Below are 11,008 nucleotides of genomic sequence, written 5' to 3' on the forward strand. Positions count from 1 at the left end.
GGGGGGGGGGGTGAGTAACTATCCCTTGAACAATTCAGTCCTAGTTGCACACTTAGAAAGACCTTGAAGCTTCTAGATACAGATTTGTTAGAATGTTTTGTTCTTGGCTACTTTCATTTTTTTTTTTTTTAGTAGCATGCACTCATTCAGAGTTCCAGAAATGCATCTCCCTTTGTCAGGAATGTTGATCAGAAAGTTATTTGTGCTTTTTAAACGTTGAGCCAGTGTTTATATAGTTCCAATTTCTCAATTCCTTGTGTACTTGTGGAAAGCATGAGGAGGACAAGAATTCAACCCAAACAAACATTTTGGGCCTTTGTGCTCCAATTTCCTGTCATACCTTCTCCACAGTTTAGACTCCATTTCTCATTTGTTTTTGTCTCTGTGGATTTCCTCAAGCCTGTCTGGGCATTAGTCTTTCAGTCAGTGTTACCACCCCACACCTAGCAACTGTTCTGTGATTGGTTTGGTGAGAGGGAGGATGAAAGAGGGAGGAGCATCTAGTGCACTCTCTGGTCATGCACTCAACATGTTTTTCTTGGGCAGGATCCCAAGGATCTTATCAGGGTTTTTTTCACCGCTAGCTTGATGTTAACTTTTTGTCACTAGATTTCTTCGCTGCTTACGAAGAGTTTCCCTTTTTTAATTCCTTTCGTTTTACTCTTACCGCAGGCTTTTGTGGGTGCATGTAGTGTGCTCGTACCATAAATGCTTCAAGAAAGTCATGATTTCTGAGAAGTGCATGTACTTTACTTCCTGAACCATGCACAATATTGCTTTCTCTTGACAGTTTTGCACTGCATGTACTTCTATACTGTGTGTTAACCTATAACCACAGGGGAAATTCATACATGTATAGGTGACTCGCTCACTCAGCTGATGCATGCCTTACTGCCAACCACAAAAACACAAGACAACACACCGACTGCGCGACTGCTCAAGCCAGTTTGTCCTTCCTTGGAAAGCCCCATATATAATCTGCACGTGTTAGATGCTAGTGTCTGCAAGTGACTATGCTAGTCTTACAGCTGAAGTTTCTCGAATGTAAAAATCTGCTGCGCAGTTATCATTTAAGACCCCCCTCCCTCTTATCTCAAAGACAGAGATAGGCTCACAAGCAAGCCAGAGGGAATATACTTTTATACACTTGAATATACCACGTTTCCCTGGTTTCTAGAAATTGGATACAGTTTGGTACACAACTGACTAGTTACATGCTGTAGCAATGTATATGTAGCTCTGGATTGGTTGTTCTTTCTGAAAGTCTTTTGTTCAGGAGTGGGGGTGGTTGTGAAGTGTTCTCTTGAATGTGAGGGTGTTGAGAGGCAGTGAGCAAAAATAGCCGTGTCGATGGGGGTTGGGTGCAACAGTGGAAGCTTTTGTCTGCACTCGGATTCCTGCACTGCGAAATAGCATTACATAAGTGCAGGGAGGCGGAGCAACAATGGCAGCTGCAGAGCAGACCGACCACTTCCTTTAACTTCAGAGACACAAACCAAAACATGACCATGATGCACTTTAACACCTGTGAAAACATATAGAAGGGGGGTTGGTCATACCCGTCATTGAATTTGCAGCATTATTGTTTTATGCCCACTTTTGAACTTCAACCTCGTATGATAACATATTTATGAGTGTAAATTATTGTAAGTTGTTATATGGGCAAATTATGTAGGGTTCAGATATTGGCCTTGATGCGTTAGAACTGAAGTGTACGAATTCAGGGAAGGTCTGGGATTTGTGATCTCTTGGAAAAAACACTAAAGCAAGTTATTTTGTAACGCTGACCTCAGTCTGGATTGCATAATTATAGGGGCTTAATGCAGCAAGATGGCCCAGCCCATTGAGAAAAACTAAAAGAAACCCAGATCCTTCCAGAAGGGTCTTTGTCCTGCTGAACTACTGAACTGTTACTTCAGAGAGGTTCTATCCTTTTACATCAAAGATGTGTGGGTCTGTGAGCTGATGTTGCTGCAAACTCAGTGCGTGTTGCTGTTATGTAATAAAGCATGGTATGTGGGGGTTTTTTTGGACGCCCAATCATTTTTTTTCCTGTCCCAATGCATGACCTAGTTTTAGGAAGAGGTGGTCGGAGCCCGAACCGACAAAGCAGTCTGTGCTTGCATGACTCACTCATGATTTTTTTTTTTTTTTTAACTGTCGTCTTTCTTTCTCCAGGGTGCCTTTGACTGTCTCCCTTCCGCTATCCTGCTGCAAAGGTAAGCTGAGTTTGTGCCAGCATTTCTGCTAGTACATGCAGCTTGTAGCTTCCTCATCAAGCTAACCTTGCCCTTTCCTTCGACGCTCACAGGAATAGCAGCACTAGGGACCTGACGTTCTTTGCGGGCAAGGCTGTTGCCATGAACCGGCAACTAGCCAAGCAAGACGACCTAGAAGAACAGCAGCTGCAGGACTCCCCTCAGGTCGTTACAGCCGGTGCCACATCCATGCGCCTCTCCCCTCCCTCCAACTCCAAACTGGCCAAGCGCAGACAGAGGAGTAGCCTGCTGAAAGGAGCACCCGTGTCTGCCTCCGAGCTCAGGCAGCTCCTGGCACCGCTGGTCATTGTGGGAGACTATGCTTGATCGGTTGAGCTGGGCTCCCTGTGAACAATTTTCCAATTTCAAATGGACAAAGTATCTGATACCGTTTGTGCAAATCTCTCTCCGTTTCTTCTGCCCACTTGAATGAGACCCAGTCCTTTCCTACACAATGGTTCAGTTTGTGCCTGTTGCAAATCCAGTTTGCTTCTTTAAGCACTGGAGCAAAAGCTCCTACAGCACTTTGATCAGCTCTCGACAGCATAGGAATTACCTTGAGAGCTCGAGGCGAATGAACTGGACTCTGTTTAGGACAGAGATTGGGTTACACAAGCCATTCGGAAATTTGTCTAAAGGTAGAGCGTAAAATACCAGCTCAGACACCAAAGGTCTAATACCTCCCACCCCCCTTCCCGAACCTCTTTTTGTGCTGCTTCCACTGGATCCACTGTGAATTTTCTCTGTGAGAGATACAACTGCGTTTGTTTTTCAGGAACGTTCTTCCTGTGTGTGTGTGTATGTGCATATATCCCCCTCCCCTTCAGCAGATACTGAAGATACTGGTATGTGCTTATGCAACCCTGATGAAGGCTATTATGGCTTGCATTACTTTAGCAGAGATCTTGTATAAGTGGAGCGAAGCTCTGATAATAGTGCCTCACCTAACTTAATGCATCGCTGTCCTTCCCCCACAGCCTTGTAATTGCGTCAAGAAATCCCCCTGACCATTAAGAATAGCTAGTTTTTTCTCTGTTATTCAAGCACTTCCAGAGTGTGTCCTTATAGCTAGACTATCCCAGCAGTGTGCTTTCAAGACGTGGGTCCCCCTAGTTGAGGAACTGGTAAATCCATTTGATTTAGGGTGTATGTGAGGTTTTCCCAAGACTCCAATTGGAATTGCTGCATCAGATGCATCCAAACTCCAAACTCCAAACTGTAACGGTTTCCTGTAAATTTCACCTAAATTTTATCAATAACCGATAAGAGTGACTATAAACATTTCCGAGCACAACTGGGATTGAGTGCATGCTGGGAAGCGACCAGATGGTTGCACAAGCACACGTCTGCCAATGTGACCACATGAATGACGATGGTCGGTATCAGAGAGTACCCCACTGTAAGTGGGGTGATTATTGTACGGAAATATCGAACTATCAGATTGTGGATGCCACCAAAAAGCAAACTATATAAATATTAAGAGGGGAGGGAGAGATTATTTTCAAGTAACATAAAACAAAAAACAAAAACAAAAAAAAAACGAAAAAGCATTCCAGCAAAAGTATATATATAAAAAAAATCTAAACAAACAAAAAAAAGTCTTCCAAGAAAATGTAGCTGTATGAGTGAAATGGTCTAAGAAAGTTTACTTGGTTTTTTTTTTTTTTATATGTTAATGGTTGACTTCAATACAGAGTGTGCCACACTGATGTTTCAAACTTTGTTGAGCTTTGTTTAACTTTTTATTGAAAGAATATTATTTTCTATCTTATTTTTATGCAGGTGCTGTTCAGGTGGAACGTTTTCCCTTTTTATAGTTTTGTTACTTTATTAATGTTGATTTAAATGCTGTAAAGAGCGAGAAGAGTGTATTTGAATGTGACCGGAGTTAGGGGGAGAAAGGAAGGATTAAAACGAAGGAAGGAAAAAAGACGGAGTCATATAATCTGTACAGATCTGATGTTTTACTGTTTTTGTTCTTGCGTTGGAAATGTCTTCAGGGTTGTTTAAACTCCCCTTTTCTCTCAGAAAGCATTGGTGGCTTGATCGTTTTAGTAAGACGCAACAATTTTTGCCAAAGTGCACTCGTTTCTAAAGTCGAATGCACTGCGGTGTCTGGTAGTGCTGATCGTGAATAAGCTTTAGCCTTTCCCATGCCAATTCATAAGACACAGCATACTTGGTTGAGCTGAGCATAGACCATCATTCCCTCTCCGAGGTGCAGAAAGCATTTGAGTCCAGACGTCTGGATTCAGATTAAGTCTTTAAAAATTCTGCAAGCATTAGTGTCACCAATGGGAGTTCAAATCACCCAAGCATATGATCCTGTTGAATGTTTTCAGAGTGTCGCCCGTTCTGTCGTGTTGCTCTTGAGATGCTTTGAGAAACCTAATGGCAGTCCTTGGTTTTGAAGGGCCCATTATGCTGATTATTATGACACTGATTGTAACCTTTATTGATTTTTGTCTTTCTTTCTTTAAGAATCTTTTTACAGATGCATCTTTGTGGGTTTTTTATGTCTTATAGTAAGACTTGAATTGTATGTGCAGCGGTTTCCTCATGTTTTGTTCAAGAAACTTCTTTTGCTACGATGTACAAATGGCAAACAAAAATTTTCATAAGCTGAGATTTAAAGCAATCTTTGGTCTGGAAAGTTCCATTTCCACCACTTCTGTTCAGTATTTTATCTTTCTCCTTGGCTTTGGTATATTGCAGGTATCCCAAGTGTTTGGGTTTGTATTTTCTGAAGAGTCTGTGGCGCTTGGCTGGTCCTCTAAAGCCTGTGTGCCTCTGACAAAAGATTCACCACTCTTTTACCCATAATATAGTTATGGGTTGCCTTGTATTAACAGATCTGACTTGGATTCTCCAAAAAAAAGTGGGGGGATGACGGATGTAGATAGTTCTCATTCAATGTTCCTGTTTTACACAGCCCAATATTAGCCATTACAAACAAGTATCTTATCCTTTGTTTTCTTTTTCCCCCAACCCAAAGATAATTTGGATAAATTATTATGGGTTTTTTTATTCAAAAATTTTTTTTTCCAATCTAATGTGATCCTCTAGTCTGAAGGCTATTGTTTTTGGGGTGTTGTCAGCAACGCTTATTAAGAGCACTGTTTATCCATTTCCAAATTCCAAACTTTGTCCAAAATAATAATTGGGGAAAATCTGAAATAGGGTCTCATTTGGGGCAACAGGTATTGATTTAAAAAGCACTTTACTGTACCATGTGGTTGACTGCAGTTCACTCAAAGCTACATTTATGACTGTTGTGACAGAATTTTGTATTGTTTTGTACAAAACAAACCAACAAAAACGCAATAAACTGCTTTTAAACAATGTTCTTGTCTTGTGTTTCTGTAAAGCTGAACTTTATCAATCCCACCTCTGCCTGTGTTCACACAGAATCACGAGCCTCGTATCACATGCTGATACCGCAAACATTGACACTTCTAATAATGATCAAGCTCTTAGAAAAGGTTTTCAAAATGACTGATTCCGTTGACATAATCGCACAAGTCGCTATCACCTGAGCATGAGTCACATGGTGCATCACCTTACTAAGTCAACATGGCTAGAAGTGCTAATTTTTTTTTACTTGAACTTTACAGGGCCAAATGTTTCTTTAGAGAGTCTGGTGCAAACACTAAAAGTTAGCCAGCCTACGGTTGCCATGGATATCTCAGAGCAGTTTAGCAGCCTACTGTAAAAGTGTGGGTTGAACATGAACATGCGGAGAGAGTGAGTCAACAAACTGTTTGGATCACACTATTGCGCGTCCTCAGATTCACAAGTGAGCATAAACTGAGGGCCATTATAATTTTGTTGGTATATATTAACATTATTTATATAATCAGAACTTTATTTATAGCATACTTATCAAAGTACTAAAATGGACTAAGTACTAAAAATGTGAAATGTGAAAATTTATATTTTAGGTGGTTTTCAACCATTTTAATTGAGTTTTTAGGTTAAATGGCCCTGCAGTGTGACAAATCAATTTTCTAAACAAATATTTACTTACAATATGTAATGTAGTCTGTAAATTAAGATGAGACTGTAAAAAAAACTGCATGTAGAATAATTAGAAAATTGTTGCATGAGATGGCATTTAAGTGTGTGTGCAATAATAATAATAACAGCAATAAGTTATTCTATTATTATTATTATTAATAAAAATAACCAAAAATGCACTGTCATGTTCACACACACACACACGACGGTAACATGACTACATTTTTAGTTATTTTTAATAATAATAATAATAAATATTATTATTATTACAAATAACCAGAATGCAGTCTCTCATGTTTTGCACTATGATAATAGAGGTTCATACCTCTTCATACCTATTACGTACTATGGTATGTCTCCATCTAGTGTTAGATGAGCACTTTCTTTCACCAATGACCAATTCTCTCTCATTGGATACTGGAGACTGTTTGAGGTAATTATCCTGTCACTTAAGAAGTGGTTCCCAACCCTGGTCCTGGAGGCACCCCAACACTGCACATTTTGCATGTCTCCTTTCTCTGACACACCAATTTCAGGTCTTGGAGTCTCTACTAATGAGCTGATGATCTGAATCAGGCGTGTTTGATTAAAGAGACATGCAAAACCTGCAGTGTTGGGGTGCCTCCAGGACCAGGGTTGGGAACCACTGACTTAAGATATGTTATGTGTTTAAAAATGTAAGCCAGGGGTGCCCAGCCCTGGTCCTGGAGCTCTACCTTCCTGCAGAGTTTAGCTCCAACCCTGATCAAACACACCTGAACCAACTAATTAGGGTCTGAAGGAGCACTTGATAATTACAGACAGGTGTGTTTGATCAGGGTTGGACCTGAACTCTGCAGGAAGGTAGATCTCCAGGACCAGGGTTGGGCACCCCTGATGTAAGTAATTTACCAATGATAAATCAGGATTTGAATTGGATTCAGATTATACCGTTTCTAATAGGCTGAGAAGTCCTGCTAATTAAGAGTTGGAATGGCATTCAGGTGTGCACACTTTTATAAAAGTGAGACCAAAAGTATTACAAGAAGGTTTGGAGTTTGGAAAACTAAGAAAAAAAAAAAAAGGAATTCTGTGTTGGTTAGTATCCGAATGAGGGGTGTTTGTGGATTATATTTGCACTTCGCTTTTGCCTTTGATTCAAATTATACCTGGTTTCTAATAGGCTGAGAAGTCCTGCTAATTAAGAGTTGGAATGGCATTCAGGTGTGCACACTTTTATGAAAGTGAGACCAAAAGTATTTCAAGAGAGTTTGGAAAAGAAAACAAGAAAAAAGGAATTCAGTGTCTGTTAGTATCTGAATGAGGGGTGTTTGTGTATTTTATTTGCACTTTGCTTTTGCCTTTGTTATTGGACTCACTTGCAAATGTGTAATTGAATGCATAAGGGTGAGTATTGTTTCACTATTAACTGATTATTTTATTTTTTTTATTCATCTATTTAACTTTTTAAAATGTATTCCTACTAGAGCTCCTACAAAATGCAAGAAGTGTTCTGAATTCAGTCATTATCCTGCTGGGAAGGGGAAAAAACTACTTAAACCAAGCTAAGATTGTTTAAGACTTTGATTGGTCCTTTGTTTTAAACTGGTCCAGAAAAATAGAAATAAAAAATAGAAAATCCGGACAATGCAACTATTGGTTTACTTACTGTTGTCCAAACTAAGGGATCTACTACTTGACTTTTAGAATAAACCAGATGGGTTTTTTTCCAGCTTGTTGCAGACGGAAGAAGCTCAATGGTGGATGAACAAATTGAATGCTGTTTTCAATTTCTAAAATTAAAGCTATTTTGTGTGTCGTGTCAGTTATTATGAACCCTTCTCAACGTGTGCACTTCTTCACACTCACTTGCCCTATAAAATGACATTGATATTATATAACCTTCATTAATGGGCATGCTGTTGCACTTAACTCGCAACGAAACTCAAATTATTAATTTAAAAGATAAAGTCTAAAGTAACATGTTTAAAACACTAATTTAAAATGAAACAACTGCTTTATTACAGAATGCAGAAGCGCGACGCAGATGCCATGCTAAATATTACAGGCAGATGGTTCGGTCAACTATATTACGTACAGAACGCGACGCGAGCTGGGGGCCTCGCGGCGGTTGTCTGTCGCGCATAAAATATGGCGTCGTAGGAAGTCTGTTGTTGTCTGAAAGAAAGTGGCAACAAACGGATATGCAAATAACCACGCATGTAGTGACTAAAACATACCAGTTAAAAGGCAGATAAAGTGACCGTGGTTATGAACCGCGATGTTGAGATCTACGGGTTTTTTTCGTGGGATTGACTGCCCGTTTTATTGTGAGCGTAATAAGGGAAAAGCCGGTGTAGATGGGTGCACCAGACCCTACTGTCACTTCAGACACAGCAAACAAAGACGAGGCTCCTCTGGGATATACGACATCAAAAAGACTAAAGCGCTTTCTGCGAGTCCAAACGGTGAATTAAAATGTCTTTGTGGTGTCATGTTTTCCTTTTGTTCAAGTTCTCTTTGGGTTCATGTACATTTAAATGCACAGAAGCGTTCTGCTGAGGAACAAAGAAACCAAAAACAACCCCAAAATTGTACTGCCATATGTCAGAGAGTCCAATTTATAATTTAATAATAAACTATATGTATATATAGCTCTTACTGTTCTCAGGAAACTTTGATGCCTCAAAAATAGGTAGTAACTTGGAAATGTTTGCTTTAGTTTTATGAAATTGTTTCTGCAGTTATCTGTGCGTGTGTATATATTTGTTTTGATTGTTTCAATTTCTATACATATATATATATATATATATATATACACACATACAGGATACATTATATATTGTTCTGATTCTGTGATTACTTTTTTAACTGTATCATTTAAATCATGTGACTTTTGTTTACAGATCAAGGATATGATCCATTCAGTCCAGAGGTTGTAAGACCGGGTAAACATTATAATGGGGAGCCACCGTCGAGCCTGTCGACGGGACAGGATGTGGACCTGGGCACCATGGAGCTGGAGTTGGTCAATCGGGCCATTGAGGCTGTTCGCAATGAGATGGAAAGGGACAAGAAGAAGCTTTCTCGGATCGGCGATCAGGAATATGAGCCGACCACAAGCTCTGTTAAGAGACCGAAACCCACTGCATCATCCCATCAGGGCTACGATCCTGGGAGCTATCAAATGGGCCAAGCTAGTGAATACACCCCATCCCCTCGCTCCAGCAAATACACTTTGGACTCCGAGAACAGCAGTACCAATGCACTGGAATATGTGCCCACTGCTGTCTCCAAAACAAGCATTAAAAAGGCATTACCTCCACCACCGTCCCGTGTAAAGTGTAAATACACTCTGGATAATTCCAAACCAACCTCAGACATGGAGTACGACCCTCTCTCGAACTATTCAGCTAAGCCGACTGTTAAAGAACAGAGGACTTTGTGTTCAGAGGGAGAGGGGAGAAAGAGGTTTTACCCTGAAAAACAAGGGGAAGATGAGGAATACGTTCCAACGGCGAAGAAACCTAGGTCGACGTTACCTAAGGCAGATGTCCCGAAGTACACTGCAAGTTTCTCTGAATCTGATGAGGAAAGTTCTGGGACAGAGTATCGCCCGACATCCATAAGCCGAATGCAGCGCAAGGGAATCAACATCAGCTTAAAACAGGAACAAGTGTCAGGTGTGAAGGGACAGCAAAGAAATCAGGTGTCTAAAACTGACAATGTTTTCTCACAGAGCGAATCAGATGATGTGGAGTCCCAGGATGTAGACTGGACAGACAAAAAGATGCCTGTGAGTCAGTTGAAAAATATACAATCTGATAAACTGAAAAAAGAGGAGCAAGAATCCAATAAGAAGACTCAAAGTTCAAGTGCAGACAAGACATCGAAGAATTTAAGTCAAAAAGACAAGAACCAAAGTAAAAGTGAGGACAGAGTCAGTAAGTCCAAGGAAAAGCTGCGGAAAGACGGAACGAAGTCAAAGAGTACTGAGGAAAAGAACAAGAAGATAGTTAAGATAAAGAATGAACATAGCCACAAGGAAAAAGATAGAGGAAGTGGTGACATCAAGAAGCCCAAAATGGACAAGCCTGTGAAAACCAATAAGGTGTCGTCCAAAATCAAAGACCAGAAGAATGGTAAACTTGAGAGCAGCACAAAGGACAAGGACAAAAAGAAAAGCAGCCATGGGAGCAGCAGCAGCACTAAAGACAAAAGCAAAAAAAGCAGCTCAGTTGTTGATCCCAAAGAGGCAAGTGAGGCCAAACAGAGGAATCTGAGCCACATTGACTTGTTCGGTGCTGAGAGTGCTGAAGAGGATGAGGAAGACGAGAGGATAGTGAGGAAGTCAGCTTCTGCTTTTAAACGGGGAAGCCTCATGAAGAATAAGAGGAAAACGTCTGAAGATACATCATCATCATCGGAGGATGACTCTGAAGTGGATGATGACGATGATGGTGGTGGTGATGAAGCAGTGGACTACTCCTGTCTGCAGGATGAGATGGAGTATGACTCGGACCCGATGGAGGAGTGTCTGCGGATATTTAACGAATCCAAAGAGGTGAAGACGGAAGATAAAGGGAGACAAGCTAAGCAGGTACCACAGAGTTTTTATTTATTTCTCTAGGTTTGATAATCATTTTGGTTACTCTAAAAAGCCTTTATGGGGGTTTGAGGAGGTTATGCAAATTTTTGCTGTCAGTGGAATTTTCTGGGTTTTCTGTTGCAACTGAAGTTTCACTTTCTTGTGT

General features: G+C 40.5%; 1 protein-coding gene and 1 long non-coding RNA gene across 2 annotated transcripts in view; both read left to right on the plus strand.

Annotated features, from left to right (window-relative positions):
- Nucleotides 1-2,156: 2,156 nt before the first annotated feature.
- LOC107676842 (uncharacterized) lies at nt 2,157-5,596 on the plus strand. The gene is made up of 2 exons (XR_001632777.1): nt 2,157-2,219; nt 2,312-5,596. It is a non-coding gene; the product is annotated as an uncharacterized LOC107676842 (long non-coding RNA).
- A 2,803-nt stretch (nt 5,597-8,399) lies between these two features.
- The window catches only part of rexo1 (REX1, RNA exonuclease 1 homolog), a 12,436-nt gene continuing 9,827 nt past the window's right edge, over nt 8,400-11,008 (plus strand). Inside the window, exons 1-2 of the mRNA XM_016471680.1 lie at nt 8,400-8,722; nt 9,161-10,854. Of these exons, the coding sequence (XP_016327166.1) occupies nt 8,536-8,722; nt 9,161-10,854 (1,881 nt within the window). The 5' untranslated portion in view covers nt 8,400-8,535. The remainder of the gene's footprint in view (nt 8,723-9,160; nt 10,855-11,008) is intronic.

Source organism: Sinocyclocheilus anshuiensis, unplaced genomic scaffold, assembly GCF_001515605.1.
Source record: "Sinocyclocheilus anshuiensis isolate Anshui unplaced genomic scaffold, SAMN03320099.WGS_v1.1 scaffold1403, whole genome shotgun sequence".
Taxonomy (NCBI): Eukaryota; Metazoa; Chordata; class Actinopteri; order Cypriniformes; family Cyprinidae; genus Sinocyclocheilus; species Sinocyclocheilus anshuiensis.